This window comes from Haliotis rubra, unplaced genomic scaffold, assembly GCF_003918875.1.
Source record: "Haliotis rubra isolate DU_JTF1 unplaced genomic scaffold, ASM391887v1 Scf1009, whole genome shotgun sequence".
NCBI lineage: Eukaryota > Metazoa > Mollusca > Gastropoda > Lepetellida > Haliotidae > Haliotis > Haliotis rubra.
The window spans coordinates 42944-61656 of record NW_025764903.1 but is presented as its reverse complement, the minus strand read 5'-3'; the positions used below and the strand labels follow the sequence as shown (position 1 = coordinate 61656).

The following is an 18713-nucleotide window of genomic DNA, read 5'->3' as shown; positions in this document are numbered from 1 at the left end:
GATCATAAATCACATCTCGCTAGACCGATATCCGTGTGTATTGACAGTTTCAGGAATTACTGCCTTCATGTTATTTCGCCTACAGAAGACGCTTCTTCGAGGCCATTTCGGCCACAACTGTTTATTTGTTATACCTCAAGGGGTAAGGATTTGAATGGCATAATGAATATTGTGCTAAACGTAAAGTGTGTTACAAATTTACAAACCATGAGGTGTTTATTGTGTCTTTGTTAAACTGACAGACACACGTCTAGGCAGTCGAGATATAAATCGTACGTAACCAAATTATCAATATTACGTCCTGCATTGTAGTTGCCCGCAAGAAACAGTCCTATAAAACATACACAAACATCACAACTGCCGTGACATGCTTCTGAATCTATCTGCCATTATCATGGGAAACATAGGTCCATATCATGGGGATAACTGGTGCATTTTTGTTAGCCTTTTAGTAATTGGCGATGTAATCTGATCATATTGCAGCTGTTTGTTTTGTAAATTTGACACCATTAGTGTTTCTAGCAACAATGTGGATGTAGATCCGTATTAAAGACCAAACTGATATAACTTCATCAACAATATTAATGAAATTAAGACATTTAAATCAATCTAAACTCTTACCTGAAGTAGACTATTATCCATAGTACCATAGTTTTAAACCTCATCGGGCTGTACATGTGGTGAGCCATGGCTGCATATGAAGCCAAATGAGCTATTACCAGGACAGCAAAAGCCTTTTAACAAACGTTGCAGCATAGTGTACAATTCAGGACTCAAGCTTATAGGCTGATGTATTATCCAGCGATTTTAAGAGCTTTAAATCCGGAAGAACGTGGAACCACTGCCAAACTGTTTCCGGTGACCATTACTGCTTGCGTTAGTCTTCCGGGTAGTCTAGAGCCAAAATAAACAGGTGAGTTTGTCTGCACTTCAAAAGCTGTTGCTGTTCAATTATTGCGTGTTACATATCTCCATAGATGGTAATTTGAAATCTGATAGATAACAGAGGGTTGTTCGATAAACATGTCTTTGGAATGTGCAAACAACAAATATGAGCATGTTGGTGGGATGAGACGCCACTGATGATCTTGTTTGCCTGTCCGTGTACTATGCCAGAAAAGATGGGACTACTTTTTCATTCAAATGAAGTGAAGATAACACCTTGACATTAATCTGAATGAATTCATCATAAAGCCATAATAGTGAAAATATCAAAACGAGGTAAATTGATAATAAACATCACATAAATGTATTATAACCTGTTGTCACATTTGTTTACTATACGATCGATCCAACGTATGGAAACAAACAATACAATTGAAGGGTACACAGCCACGTGCACCACATATGTGAGATATTCGGTTTAAAGCCTTAACGTAAGTGTTAAGACCCATGATGTACAGAATATGCATGTTGATTTTAATAACAATACTGAGATGTTCAGAAGGTAATCAATTCAAAACAATGGTCATCGTCTTTTCCCATTTGTGTATGTGGTAATTTCAAAAGTAGTTCCACATACCCAAGGATGCATTCTTCTATAAGGTATTCCATGTAATAGCTACTTTGTCTACACGATACAGTAATTAATAAGGAATTAATAAGGAATGCAATTACCTTCCAAAGATACCTTTTTAATCAGAATTATGCCCTCCAATAACGTATTTCCTCACATAATTTGATCACTTCAAAGCAATATAGATATATTTTGCAGACGTGCAGTAGCGCATATATAATATCCAGGCCATAACGGCTATTGTTTCAAAGAATATCTACCAAATATTTATCCTCAAATGTGACTCTTCGCTCATCAAAGCAAAACCTGCCTTGTTTTGTGACTCTAAATATTTAAAGTGTAAGATGTTAGTGCTTTTTGCAGAAGACGCATTCGCAGACCTTAGCACAAACGACCTCCTATTGGCAACAAACATTACACCAAGCCTTGGCATAAATGACCACATTCTGTTCATGATTTCTAATGTAAAACTTCCCAAAGTAAACAGCATGTACCTGGGCCCCTTATCGACAACCTGGGCTTGCACAATCCATGAGAATTGTAAGGCAGGTGTTGCAGGGGCATGGTGTATGTCAAGGTCGTGTAGCCAGTCCTCAGACCCGTGTTGTTTATTCATACAGTCAACACAATCGACAAGTTGGTTCAGGGTTTAAGTCCGGAGTTAACTCCTTAATGACATTTTGAAACAGCTTTGAAGTTACACGCATGTGTAGTTTTCTTTCTCTTTGTATTTATGTTTACACTTAAACACACATACAAACACTGCTGTTGTCTTTGTTGCACAAAAAAATAAATAAAAAAATAAAAATTATGTCTACAGATCAGTTTTGTTATTGAAGTAATAAAACTATATCTTCCTGTGGTTACTGGCATTCAAAGTGACAACAATGGGTTTGTAAGTTTTGGAAATAAAAAAACGGCAGTCAACAAAGAGTCCTTGAAGAGTATTGGCACGTTGATTTCAAAACTGTGAAGCTATTATGTGCTTTTCTTTTCACTATGAGGCAACACATGAGAAAAGATTGTTAGTACTAATCGGAATTGTCATATTAGTGTCTGTATTTAAAGTAGCTTATCGATCCAGTTATCATCAGCTGAAGATACTTTGTTTGGGGTCTGAATATTTCAGGAATTGTAAAGATGTCAAACATTCGATACCACGAGATTCATATAAATTCTCTGGAACCCGACACATGTCAGCATGGACAAGAAACTGTATAAAAAAGGCAGTCTCCACTAGAGTTAACTTAATGATGCACAGCTGAATTTTAGTCCTTTTCATCCACTGAGTATTCTCAATGTCAAACACTGTGAAGTGATGAAGGTTCGTATGTGGGAGGTTGCCAAGTGCAGATGAAACATGTGATACACGACTGCTCTGTGATGGCCACCTTAATACCACTAGGAATGTCCATTGATTCCGTTGGAGATAACCTGGTTCTACTTGACAAAAGCATGGCCCACATTCCCAGAAGGATCTATTGGTATTACATGGTATTAGCGTCGGTGGTCTGCCTGGTGCATTCTGAAGGAGTCATCTCGCTGCTGACAATCACCTGTCTTGATCAGAAAGATGTAACGGTACCAGTCTATTGCTCTAACGATTAGCAGTGAATAAATATGCACTTTTAGCATAAACGTAACTAACAATGTAAGATACGTAACTTGAAAATGCGTTTTTCCCTACTCTGTTGGAAACCACAATGGTAGTTGTACTACAAGGTGAAAGGGCTATTTCTAACTCCAATGGACATTAGTACATACCTATCTCCTCAATATTCAATTCTCTTTATTCATGTGAAGAGCATGTCGGAAGAGCATATACAGTACCTTTTTGTTCAATTCTTCACGAGTTATATACGCTCAACGTTTTATATGCACTAGATTCATCCACAAGCTTCAGTGAATACCTGTGGGAACAAATGTTCAGTTTCCGGCCGCGCCAGTGTCATTATTTGTTTAGTTCTAAGTGCAAGTACGTACTTACTTATACATTCCAAGCACGATATCCAGTACGTACCCTAGGGGAACACCACGAATACTGAAACGGGAAATGACAAATCACCTGAACAGTACGACTAATCTATGGACAATGTTAGAAGAGCCACTGTGAAACTCTTGAGAAACGAAAATGGTTCTCTGTGGGTTATAAAGAGAGAAATTACGGCGTTTGAAGGGTGAAATGGCTATTGATGGCAAGTAAGAGTCTATCGCATAGGGGTTTCTACAATATCTGACATTTGATTTAGTTGTATATAATCTTTTTCTATAATAATTTGAATAACACCATTTTTAGCAACACTACATGAGAAGTTATTTCTATTAACAAATGTGATCATGTTTATTGTCCTTTCACCACTTGCTTCCTAGATATGGGGTATATTATCGGCACCCTGTTTTGTTGATACCTCTTGAGTAGTCTAACGCAAAGCATGGTGAACATATGTATTTGTGATCATTACACTAAACCATTACACACTAAAAGTACCGACAAGGAAATGTCAACTTGTTGACAAACTATCCTGTTTGAGACCTTTAAAATGGACATTTACCTAACTATAATTCATAGAGCAATCTTGCTTACATCATTGTGCACATTGCTTGAAAGGATCCTGCTTAACAATTCGTTTCATTCTAAACATGCTCACGTTTTCATGATATTTCAAAGTATGTGTAGGTTCAATCTGTCCAAGACGATTTATTAATAGACTACGTGTATCACCTTGGTTACAAGTACACTGGAATGACAGGATTGTATTGATGGTTGCCTGGCAACATTTAGAATCCATGAACAGGGATGCCTATTATTCTCGAGATTGGTATATGTTCTTGTATACGACTACTGACTGCCAAAGGCAACCGTCGTCTGCCATACTAATGGATAGAATGTTCAACAACCAAAATATGTTTTGACATACCCAGTTTCGGGTAAAAATTATTATCTTTAACACATGTGAGATGTGGCCTCGGGAAACGGGAGATTGACTTTAGTTGTTCAGTCAAGGCATACCATTCCTTACTGTAACAAAAGAAATGTTGAACTTCACAAAATGCAGTGTCAGGTTTCGATGGAGTGTAAGTTTATTAGCGTGAGTATTACAGCAATCGCTTCACCTTGGAGTATCGAGTAATGTCCATTACATGTACTTGGAATTATACACGTACAGCATATAGTAGAACCTCGAAAGGTAACATTTCACAATGGAGCCCATTGTTACTTTTTCAATAGTGGCACTACCTGCAACTTCTCAATTGTCCAAGTCTAAATAAATCAATACAACACACATTCGTTAGAGTAATTATGTGTCTGAAAACATTTGTAATTCGTGCCAAGCTCTATTTTCCTATAAATGGTGGCTGTGAGAACAAGCGTGAGGTGGCAGTTTGGATTTATACATGTTGCAAAACATATTTAGACTGAACTCAAACTTCAACTCAGCAGAAAATGATTACCCGCGCGGTTGTTTTACAGACAGTTTGACTTGATTAGATCGGATCATATTTATGCTTAAAATTTGTAAACAAGAATTTGAGATAGAAAACAGATGCGTATTACAGCAACAAAGGACATTTAGCTGCTTTACCGTCCTGGGGACAATTGGCGTCCTTACCTCAACCTCCGTTTCCGAGAACATCCCATTAAAATGTATGGGTTAAATCTCATCTTGACATTTACTCCATCTCAGACACATGCCTGTATGGAGACACTGTGGAATAACAGTGTAACTTCATAATCCACGTGAACTACAATCTATTAAAGAGATTTGACTTTCTCACAATTACATGTCACAATCCTCATACTCACAACACCATACATATAATCATAAAGTAATTTGGGGTCGTAAACTGCGATGATTCACCAGAGAGGTAAAACGACAAAACATCTGCACCCGCCAGCCCCACGACGAGAGCGGTTAAGCCTTCATCTTGTTGACCTACATACCTTATAAATTTGACCATCCATAAAGACCAGCAAGGTATGATAAACTGTTCAAGACAGAGGAAGGAAGTTCCCCGCATAAATGTTTACACGATAAACAGACCATAATCGAGAAGCAAATTCGAGCAAGTGATAGTGTGACGGCCACTGGTGTCAGCATACACAAGGGACTGTTATCGGCAACTGACTGAGGGTTGCAGAACTCAACAGACGTCAGTTCCTTCCTGAGATTTTGTTTCTTATCCTTTTCCTGTTTTGGTCCGACGGTCATCCCATCGGTGTTAATACTTCCGTGTATACCATTTAACTGAGGATGTTTACTGCAGCTTAAGTCTTTACAAACAATGGGCACCTTCAGTGTCTCCTGTAACAGAGTACATAGCTGATATACCGTGGGATGTACGTAACACATATACACTGCAACAATAGCTGATATACCGTGGGATGTACGTAACAAATATACACTGCAACAATAGCTGATATACCGTGGGATGTACGTAACAAATATACACTGCAACAATAGCTGATATACCGTGGGATGTACGTAACAAATATACACTGCAACAATAGCTGATATACCGTGGGATGTACGTAACAAATATACACTGCAACAATAGCTGATATACCGTGGATGTACGTAACAAATATAAACTGCAAGAATAGCTGATATACCGTGGGATGTACGTAACAAATATAAACTGCAACAATAGCTGATATACCGTGGGATGTACGTAACACATATACACTGCAAGAATAGCTGATATACCGTGGGATGTACGTAATTAATATACACTGCAACAATAGCTGATATACCGTGGGATGTACGTAACACATATACACTGCAACAATAGCTGATATACCGTGGGATGTACGTAACAAATATACACTGCAACAATAGCTGATATACCGTGGGATGTACGTAACAAATATACACTGCAACAATAGCTGATATACCGTGGGATGTACGTAACAAATATAAACTGCAACAATAGCTGATATACCGTGGGATGTACGTAACAAATATACACTGCAACAATAGCTGATATACCGTGGGATGTACGTAACAAATATAAACTGCAACAATAGCTGATATACCGTGGGATGTACGTAACAAATATAAACTGCAACAATAGCTGGGACAGATGGTATGTTGGGCTTGTCGGAAAGATCTAGTGATATAACGTGATCTCAGAGTATAATTCTTTATATCTGCCTATTCCTTAGCACAACCACTTACTCTTCTATGCTTCTATGTCAACTGCACAGCCCACTATATATGCGACATTATAACCATTATAGCATGACTTGCAGATACGCCATGTGTAGCTAGTTTTGAAAGTATCAAGTGTGTCATTAGCAGAAATGTAATACATGTCTGGTTATCTCCAGAATAATTGGCAACATTAATGTTTCGATATACCATTGATGAAACTTGTAGTCAAAAGCGTCAACTACCAACTAAAAGGCACCTTTTGTGAAGCACCACACGATAACTTCTATGACACCATAATGACTAAGTTGGATGCTATTCACCTCACGTGACCCTGTAGTAGATGAAGACAACAATGCATCGCGTCACGCATGGCCAGGCTAGCAGTTCAACAACAACGCCCCCGTAATACCGCTGCCTCAGGCTACTATTGAACTAATAAACCCGTATGACTGCTGGGTGGCGAAATATCTCGTAATAACGGCAGAAGTTGCGAAATCATTTCTCCGCTTGGCTTAGTCATTGAGAGCGCTTTCACAGATAACAAACGGGGAGATTTACAGGTCATGTGACCATTTAATAGGAGATAAAACGTGTCAACAAATATAGAACGAAATGAAAAAATAATGACGGTTGTCGTGTATCGACTGCGGACGACTGGTGTGAATGAGACATATGGACCATGAAATGGTCAGGGATTCCGTCTCCTACAGCTGAAAAGATCGCGATACATATTTCAGTAGTAGTCGGACTATCGATGCGTTGTTCTAGATGCTACACCGATTTCCGACCGAACACCCTTGGTTGAATAGATGTCAGTTTGTGTATCAATGGAAATAGGGCTTTCAAGTTCTTTGTTTTCTTTAAATGCAACATTTAGGTACAGAGGTTTTATCACCAAGAAAGCTTCAAAATGTAGAACGGAAAGGTAGGCTTCAAAATTAAAGATGCGAGACCCAATATCACACCTATGGATATGGTGTGCCCTGCCCTGGGATGAAAACATGTTATATCAACACGCCTTGTAGACCTTGACACAGATATGGTTCGACAGTCATTTCAGATCACCACAGGCCATACCTAATCTGCACACATGATCACATTGACAACGTATCAGCAGATAACCACGTCAATTCTTGATATCATCTTTCATCGTCAGCTGCAGGATACCATCAGTCGCCCTCTGGTCCAACTATGCTTGGAATCCAGTCGCCTGGGACAGTAACAAGCAGCGGTGTGTCCCCTCTCACAGCAAGAATGCAAGCTACAATAAGGCTTTGTGACAAAATATGTCGCCAGCTGGTCAATATGCCTTTTATGGTATAGTCTAGGGTATTGTACGGAGACTGTCTCCAGATACACTGTCACGTTGTACGGTTTCATCAAGGGACTTTGGAAACAGGAATGCCGAACATCTCCGAAATCCTACATCTGAACTACGTATCTCTCGCAAAATCAATCAGCCCCTTCTAAATATAGTTATCCTCATGACACACAACTGAATGCCCAGTGGAAACACGTTAGGTCATACACCGTAGCAGAACTAAATAGGTATCAATATCTAGAGGTCAGTAACCCTATCATTTTCTGCTACAACAATAGTAATGCCTTCTTTCAAACACAACAAAAGCTCACGAGACGGGAGAAGTCATCAAATTTTACTTTTCTTATCCACGTCTAACGATTCATTGTCAGCTACTGGAGATCGCTGGTCACCTGAATTACCAATACCTTACATCAGTGTTCCCGGGGGCGCTAATGATGATGTTGATACAGGTATGCGTAACAATGCCGTGGTTCGAAGGCTACATGAAGCTGTACCTACCAGGCCATAACTAGAATGTGATTTTGGTCTGGATGTATAATATGTAATGTTATGTGTATATAACCAGGGGATGGTTTACAGTGGTTACATCTGTTCTGATATACGTATATAACAAGGGGATGGTATACAGTGGTTGCAGCTATTCTGATATATGTATATAACAAGGGGATGGTATACAGTGGTTGCAGCTATTCTGACATATGTATATAACCAGGGGATGGTATACAGTGGTTACAGCTATTCTGATATATGTATATAACCAGGGGATGGTATACAGTGGTTGCAGCTATTCTGATATATGTATATAACAAGGGGATGGTATACAGTGTTTGCAGCTATTCTGATATACGTATATAACCAGGGGATGGTATACAGTGGTTGCAGTTATTCTGATATATGTGTATAACAAGGGGGTAGTATACAGTGGATGCAGCTATTCTGATATATGTATATAACCAGGGGATGGTATACAGTGGTTGCAGCTATTCTGATATACGTATATAACCAGGGGATGGTATACAGTGGTTGCAGCTATTCTGATATATGTATATAAAAAGGGGGTGGTATACAGTGGTTACAGCTATTCTGATATACGTATATAACAAGGGGATGGTATACAGTGGTTGCAGCTATTCTGATATATGTACATAACAACGGGATGGTATACAATGGTTACAGCTATTCTGATATATGTATATAACCAGGGGATGGTATACAGTGGTTACAGCTATTCTGATATATGTATATAACCAGGGGATGATATACAATGGTTACAGCCATTCTGATATATGTATATAACCAGGGGATGGTATACAGTGGTTACAGCTATTCTGATATACGTATATAACAAGGGGATGGTATATAGTGGTTACAGCTATTCTGACATATGTATATAACAAGGGGATGGTATACAGTGGTTGCAGCTATTCTGATATATGTATATAACCAGGGGATGGTATACAGTGGTTACAGCTATTCTGATATACGTATATAACAAGGGGATGGTATACAGTGGTTGCAGCTATTCTGATATATGTACATAACAACGGGATGGTATACAATGGTTGCAGCTATTCTGATATATGTATATAACAACGGGATGGTATACAATGGTTACAGCTATTCTGATATACGTATATAACAAGGGGATGGTATATAGTGGTTACAGCTATTCTGATATATGTATATAACAAGGGGATGGTATACAGTGGTTGCAGCTATTCTGATATATGTACATAACGAGGGATGGTATACAGCTAGTTGATATATGTACATAACCAGGGGATGGTATACAGTGGTTACAGCTATTCTGATGTATATATAACAACGGGATGGTATATAGTGGTTACAGCTATTCTGATATATGTATATAACCAGGGGATGGTATACAGTGGTTACAGCTATTCTGATATATGTACATAACGAGGGGATGGTATACAGTGGTTACAGCTATTCTGATATATGTATATAACGAGGGGATGGTATACAGTGGTTACAGCTATTCTGATATATGTATATAACGAGGGGTGGTATACAGTGGTTACAGCTATTCTGATATATGTATATAACGAGGGGATGGTATACAGTGGTTACAGCTATTCTGATATATGTATATAACAACGGGATGGTATACAGTGGTTAAGCGTACATAACCAGGGGATGGTATACAGTGGTTACAGCTATTCTGATATATGTATATAACCAGGGGATGGTATACAGTGGTTACAGCTATTCTGATATATGTATATAACGAGGGGTGGTATACAGTGGTTACAGCTATTCTGATATATGTACATAACGTGGGGTGGTATACAGTGGTTACAGCTATTCTGATATATGTATATAACGAGGGATGGTATACAGTGGTTACAGCTATTCTGATATATGTACATAACCAGGGATGGTATACAGTGGTTACAGCTATTCTGATATATGTATATAACCAGGGGATGGTATACAGTGGTTACAGCTATTCTGATATATGTATATAACAAGGGGATGGTATACAGTGGTTACAGCTATTCTGATATATGTACATAACCAGGGGATGGTATACAGTGGTTACAGCTATTCTGATATATGTATATAACAAGGGATGGTATACAGTGGTTACAGCTATTCTGATATATGTATATAACCAGGGATGGTATACAGTGGTTACAGCTATTCTGATATATGTACATAACCAGGGGATGGTATACAGTGGTTACAGCTATTCTGATATATGTACATAACGAGGGGTGGTATACAGTGGTTACAGCTATTCTGATATATGTATATAACAACGGGATGGTATACAGTGGTTACAGCCATTCTGATATATGTACATAACCAGGGGATGGTATACAGTGGTTACAGCTAGTCTGATATATGTACATAACCAGGGGATGGTATACAGTGGTTACAGCCATTCTGATATATGTCAGTGGTTGCAGCTATTCTGATATATGTATATAACGAGGGGATGGTATAAGTGGTTACAGCTAGATATATGTACATAACCAGGGGATGGTATACAGTGGTTACAGCTATTCTGATATATGTATATAACGAGGGGTGGTATACAGTGGTTACAGCTATTCTGATATATGTACATAACCAGCGGAAAGGTTACACTCGCTTAAATCATATTCTGATATGTATATACGAGGGGTGGTATACAGTGGTTACAGCTATTCTGATATATGTATATAACCAGGGTATGATGCGTTTACAATGGTTACAGCCATATATGTATATAACCAGGGATGATATACTGATTCTGATATGTATATAACCAGGGGATGGTATACAGTGGTTACAGCTATTCTGATATATGTATATAACCAGGGGATGGTATACAGTGGTTACAGCTATTCTGATATATGTACATAACCAGGGGATGGTATACAGTGGTTACAGCTAGTCTGATATATGTACATAACAACGGGATGGTATACAATGGTTACAGCTAGTCTGATATATGTATATAACAAGGGGATGGTATACAGTGGTTACAGCTATTCTGATATATGTACATAACAACGGGATGGTATACAATGGTTACAGCTATTCTGATATACGTATATAACAAGGGGATGGTATCTAATGGTTACAGCCATTCTGATATACGTATTTAACAAGGGGGTGGTATGCAATGGTTGCGAGTGTTCTGATACAGAGTATTTCTGTACGTCAGTGGGTGTGTTATCCGGCCGGGATCGGTTGAGAGTCACTATCCGGTGACAGACGAACTACAACTGATTACACCGTGCTGATTAAAGATCCCTTTCAGCATGCACTAGTAATCTAATTAAAGTTATACATACAGAAGGTTGGATCTAAGTAAGATATTAAATACGTAATGAGACGTTAGCATTGCAATCCTCTACATAAGGTACAACAAATCACTTCAACGAGTATGGTAACGTTATCTATGTGTTGTATAACAGGATTAAAATATGAATACAAGGTAGTCATCAGAATAAACTTAAAACAGTGTGTGACCTATTACAACTGTTTGGAACGAATAGAGTGTAATAAAATCGCTCCTTTGTGCACTCCATCAGGACTACTGAATGGACGTCCCATTGTTACTGTGATGGGCGAACACTGCGTGTTAGTCACTGGGCTAGGGCCGCTCTGTCTTTGTTTGTCGCATTACACATACGATAACCAGACCAAGTCTTTGGCCTAATAAACGCTTCGCCTTTTACGATGATCCACCAAGAAAGCTGCTGAAAAGAATTTCAATTAACACGCAAAACTGATATCAGTCGCGTTGGCCTTTTTTGGCAATGTCGGTCATTCACACAGGATGTTGTTATCAAATACATTGTGTTTTAGACCAGCGGTTATATGCAACATCTGCCAGGGCGTGGCGTACCATCGTACAGTTGGAATAAATATCAAATGTTAAATTAATATTCTATACTGTCAACGCATGACAAATTCACATTAATAACAATGTATGATCAGGTAGGACGCACATAAAACAGTAGTGGATCTGACCGGTAAGTGAGTGAGTTGTGTTTTACGCCGCTGTTAGCAATATTCTAACAATATCACGGCGGGGGACACCAAGAAATGGGCTTCACACATTGTACCCATGTGAGGAATCGGGTCTTTGTCCTGACGAGCAACGCTTTATCCACTAGGCTACCTCACCGTCCCCTGAGAGGTAGGACGCACATGTAGCAGTCAATGGTTCCGACAGGTAGGACGCACGTGTAGCAGTCAATGGATCTGACGGGTAGGACGCACATGTAGCAGTCAATGGATCTGACAGGTAGGACGCACATGTAGCAGTCAATGGTTCCGACAGGTAGGACGCAAATGTAGCAGTCAATGGATCTGACAGGTAGGACGCACGTGTAGCAGTCAATGGATCTGACAGGTAGGACGCACGTGTAGCAGTCAATGGATCCGACAGGTAGGACGCACGTGTAGCAGTCAATGGATCCGACAGGTAGGACGCACGTGTAGCAGTCAATGGATCTGACAGGTAGGACGCACGTGTAGCAGTCAATGGATCTGACAGGTAGGACGCACGTGTAGCACGTGTAGCAGTCAATGGATCTGACAGGTAGGACGCACGTGTAGCAGTCAATGGATCTGACAGGTAGGACGCACAGTCAATGTAGCAGTCAATGGATCTGACAGGTAGGGACGCACGTGTAGCAGTCAATGGATCTGATGGACGCACGTGACAGTCAATGGACTGACAGGTAGGACGCACGTGTAGCAGTCAATGGATCTGACAGGTAGGACGCACATGCACGGATAGGACGCACATGTAGCAGTCAATGGATCTGACAGGTAGGACGCACGTGTAGCAGTCAATGGATCTGACAGGTAGGACGCACGTGTAGCAGTCAATGGATCTGACAGGTAGGACGCAGGTAGGACGCACGTGTAGCAGTCAATGGATCTGACAGGTAGGACGCACGTGTAGCAGGATCAGTCAATGGTTCCGACAGGTAGGACGCACGTGTAGCAGTCAATGGTTCCGACAGGTAGGACGCACGTGTAGCAGTCAATGGATCTGACAGGTAGGACGCACGTGTAGCAGTCAATGGATCTGACAGGTAGGACGCACGTGTAGCAGTCAATGGTTCCGACAGGTAGGACGCACGTGTAGCAGTCAATGGTTCCGACAGGTAGGACGCACGTGTAGCAGTCAATGGATCTGACAGGTAGGACGCACGTGTAGCAGTCAATGGATCTGACGGGTAGGACGCACGTGTAGCAGTCAATGGTTCCGACAGGTAGGACGCACGTGTAGCAGTCAATGGTTCCGACAGGTAGGACGCACGTGTAGCAGTCAATGGATCTGACAGGTAGGACGCACGTGTAGCAGTCAATGGATCTGACAGGTAGGACGCATGTGTAGCAGTCAATGGTTCCGACAGGTAGGACGCACATGTAGCTGTCAATGAATCTCACAGGCAGGATGCACATGTAGCATTCAGTACGTCTGTTTTAAGAATGTAACAAATGTCAGATTGTTCTTGTTTTCAATTTATATTAAAAAGAAGCTAATGATGCCATACTACGGAGACCTCGAAAAACGAGTGAAGGTCTGTCAAGTGACTGATGGTATGAGTAACGTCACCCCGGGTAGATGACGCGCCACCAACCAAGTGACAGAGCCTGAACATCCTTGCCATTTAGCCGTCACCTGTACACTGTACATAGGTTGCTGGGGGGTGTACAACAAGGAAACCATCTACAACAGGTACACTGTACATAGGTTGCTGGGGACTGTTTGTACAACAAGGAAACCATCTACAACAGGTACATTGTACATAGGTTGCTGGGGGTGTACAACAAGGAAACCATCTACAACAGGTACACTGTACATAGGTTGCTGGGGGTGTACAACAAGGAAACCATCTACAACAGGTACACTGTACATAGGTTGCTGGGGGTGTACAACAAGGAAACCATCTACAACAGGTACACTGTACATAGGTTGCTGGGGGTGTACAACAAGGAAACCATCTACAACAGGTACACTGTACATAGGTTGCTGGGGGTGTACAACAAGGAAAACCATCTACAACAGGTACACTGTACATAGGTTGCTGAGGGTGTACAACAAGGAAACCATCTACAACAGGTACACTGTACATAGGTTGCTGGGGTGTACAACAAGGAAACCATCTACAACAGGTACACTGTACATAGGTTGCTGGGGTGTACAACAAGGAAACCATCTACAACAGGTACACTGTACATAGGTTGCTGGGGTGTACAACAAGGAAACCATCTACAACAGGTACACTGTACATAGGTTGCTGGGGGTGTACAACAAGGAAACCATCTACAACAGGTACACTGTACATAGGTTGCTGGGGGTGTACAACAAGGAAACCATCTACAACAGGTACACTGTACATAGGTTGCTGGGGTGTACAACAAGGAAACCATCTACAACAGGTACACTGTACATAGGTTGCTGGGGACTGTTTGTACAACAAGGAAACCATCTACAACAGGTACACTGTACATAGGTTGCTGAGGGTGTACAACAAGGAAACCATCTACAACAGGTACACTGTACATAGGTTGCTGGGGACTGTTTGTACAACAAGGAAACCATCTACAACAGGTACACGTCACTGCAGGTCACCCGGCAGGTCCAACAGTTAGATGAGTGGAATATAAGAAACCTGACCTCAATTTGACATATAATAACTGTTTACTTTCAACCACCTCGGATCAATTCCTTTGTCATTGTCTTTGAAACATCGGTTATAGAATGTTGTGATGGTATCGATCGGAATCAACCACTGACTGTATGCAGCATGTGGCATGTTTACGTTTCGGGCAAATTGTCGGACAATGTCACGATAGATGTCTTTCATTTTCAACAACATACACCGGAGTTATTTTGACACATTAGATACAAATCTGCTATTTATGCAAAATGGATTAGTCAAGAAAAGAACAGTTCCTAATATTCATTACGAAATGTTTGTAAAACGAATGTCATACGAGACAATATTATACAGTCGCCTATACATAGATATCTATGCGGCACAGTTATTTATGAAATCGTTCCACGTGTGCCTATTCCCTCACATCTCTGAAGCTATTTTTTGCTTTCTTTTAAATAAAGATAGATAGTTTAAGGTATACCTCCCCTTCATTTTCTTCATATACATTTATACATTTAAAACATAACAGTAAATAGATTTCTTGAATGGGTAAAGCAATGTTATTTTCAGTAAACTATATTTACCATGAATTAAACCTGATGTATATAGAGACGACCAAATTTCAGTCAGTTTTCTTCATTTTCTCCTACCGATGCCGGTGCAGATGCAGGTGAGATCTCGCTAGACGACTAAAGCATGTCCACCGTACATGGTAGTAAGGGAAGACACACAGCTCCTTCCGGGTAGTAACTTTATAACTCCCATTCTTTTCATACAAAAAACACTTTCGCCATTTCTCGTGGTCCTCTTCAACAGTAAGGATAATATGAACTTACATTCAGTAACAGCAGTTGAAACGTCTACATACCCAATCCCTGTAAGCAAACACCGTAACCACCTTTTCTCTGTCTCTGCCGGTTTTCTCACGTGTTTCTTATTACTATTACACCACTGAATCGGCTTCAGTGGGGCAGACAATCTATTATTAAAAGCTACGGTCCGACCTAGCTGGGATGTGAGCGAGCGCCATTTCTTTACAATATCTTACAAATGCTATCCAATGATACTGAATAAAGATTCTGATGACATGGAGTTTTATACCCGTGGTTGTTAGTTCTACCAATTAATCTTAATATTCATAATAGATTTATAAATGTATCTTTAAATTCCTCATAGTGGACAGACACGTGATCCCGGTCGGACTGTGATTCGGAATAGATTAGGCCTCCGTGACAAAGAAATTAGAATTCAATCCGGATGACAAAGCTTTTCATCGCACGAGGATATTTTTTTAATTGTTCGGGTCATGGTGGGATAATTGCTTTGAAGCGTCTGGTGTTTCACATCTGATTTCATGATGAATCAGGATTGGAGAAGTGATACGCACACAGGAATAATGGTTCAGTTGTGATTCATCATCTTCTCAACACCGCCAAGACAAACTATCTATTACACGAGCGAGACATTCAGGCGATATAATACAAAAACTTTCAATGAAAATTATCGGTACACCAAAGTTTCTACACACAGTAACATTCTGTTATTACTTCTGCCATTTCAACTCAAAGTATAAATGCTAAAATGTTTTAGTATTTATGTACAAACGTCATGTAAGCGATCCTATGACATTATGACACTTCGTCACAAATGATTGCAAATGATATCAAGAATAATGACGACCAAAACGGCTTCCCTGCTGCACCCGCTGTAACTGACAGTTCAGTGTGTTTGATCGAACCATTCAAATATTTTGTTGCCGAGAGTTGAACTTTAAGGACAACCAGTTCATAGTTCTCCAACCAGTGTTCTCCCAACTCAGGATGACTGCCTGTGGCAGTCAGACAGATGGGAAGTGGTATTCGTGTTTGGCGGTTGAACTGTATGTCAATCAATTCTTTGTTGCCTTTAAACAAAGTGGTCGGATAACGAACACTGGGGACATATGGCTTAAGACATTTGCTTGTAGATTTGGGTAATATTGGATTTGTCCGAGATAGGAACACTGGGGCTTATGATAGAGAAAATGGTGTTTAAACCAGCGACCAGAGATTGCAAAGGATAGCAGACTGGGATCAGTCACAGTATATATTTAAATGGGAGACAAGTAAAGTTTACCCTTGAGCAAATATACTTCCTTCAGTTGGGAAATACAATACGAAATTCAGACAATACACCATGAAGCTGGAAAATGATGCCTTATGACATAAATTCAAAACATAGTGTATCGCCAAATAGAAAAAATATAGAAAATCCGACGTTAAGACGAAACCGACCATGGTGTAGGCTACTACAAAAGACTTTCCTCAGTGAGTGTCATGTGAACATTCTTCTATAATGACAAATCCTCATATGATATTCAGCCTCACAATGGTTAGCCGTTGCGTGTCTGCTCAGTCAGTCCCTTTATCTTTTGAAAACGCACTAGGGTGTGGCGTTTCATAGACCGCCTAATACGTTTTATTGGTAGTCAGTGTCAACATTTAAGCATTAGAAAGGACCATCTCCCACAAAAAGGTTTACTTGACCCAGATCCTCGGTGTTATAGGAAGATGACTTACTGGTCAAGTTAGTAGAAGCAATGTAGAGCTAAAGAAATTGAAATGTTGCTTCTAGAAAGGTACCTCTGTATTCGAATTGTCGGAAAGAGATTGTGTTATATTTATACTTTAAATGTAATTCATTTATACACTGTGATGAATGTACGGTTGTTTTCGATGAGTTCTAGAAAAGGTTTTCAATCATCAAACCTTGAAATTTACAATGAAATTAATGTCACAGTCCAACGCCTCTGTCGTAAAATGGCAATTGACAGGTAACGGGGAGAACACAAAATGCAATCAGACGTTTTCATTTCTCGCTATCGAATGCAACATGACGCAAATCGCAGGTGTCACATGCGGCTCCAGTCGATATCACAGGTCATTCGACACGACCTGGTACAAAGGATAACATTGAGCAAAATCAGGACAGTGTTCATTATCCTTTCGTAAAAATACATCTCTGTTAAAAAGACACATACAAACTGTATGGCCGAAGGAAACAACGTACCTCTGTTTATCTGCCATCGTTTGTTGAAACTCCGAGATTCATGTCATAGGACTATAGACTTGGCAGGGTGGCATAAGGAAAGTCGAACTCAGCCCTCCCAGTACAGATATACAATTTCCAAGTTCACATTGTATCCTGATTGTGGATTCCCTTCAAAAGTAATCCCGGACTGAGCTGTGCCCCTTGACCCGTCTGCTTCCCGACTTAAACGCAGCAGACAACAAAACTAACTCACTGACTGCCAGCCATCTGCCTACCTGTCAAACACTGTATCGCATTGTTAAGACGAGTTAGCTCCCTTCGTAAACAACGCATCGCTCCCCCCGGTATAGCGTGTTTTCCGATTGAGGCTTGGCTGTCAATGTCGCGAAGGCCACCACATCAAGTCTTTCACTGACATTGTTTACTGTAAGTACGGCAGTAATGATTACTTTCGATATTGTGAAGTCAAGGCAGAAAGTACGTAGGTTTTTCTTCAATAAAACATGAAGTTAATGTAAGAAATGAGCCACACGATGCATAGTAGGCTACTA

At 40.2% G+C, this 18713-nt stretch overlaps 1 protein-coding gene across 5 annotated transcripts in view; it reads right to left on the bottom strand.

The window, feature by feature from the left end:
- The window catches only part of LOC124268218, a 34783-nt gene extending 16338 nt beyond the window's left edge, over nt 1-18445 (bottom strand). The window contains exons 1-2 of one of the 5 annotated variants that reach the window (XM_046703256.1): nt 5460-5491; nt 3504-3557 (exon numbers count right to left, since the gene is read on the bottom strand). In XM_046703256.1, the coding sequence (XP_046559212.1) occupies nt 3504-3557; nt 5460-5476 (71 nt within the window). In that variant the 5' untranslated portion in view covers nt 5477-5491. Of the gene's footprint in view, nt 1-3503; nt 3558-5127; nt 5250-5459; nt 5492-18180 lie in introns of those variants that run through there. The other 4 variants (XM_046703261.1, XM_046703292.1, XM_046703271.1 and 1 more) reach the window with 4 other exon arrangements.
- Nucleotides 18446-18713: the final 268 nt, after the last annotated feature.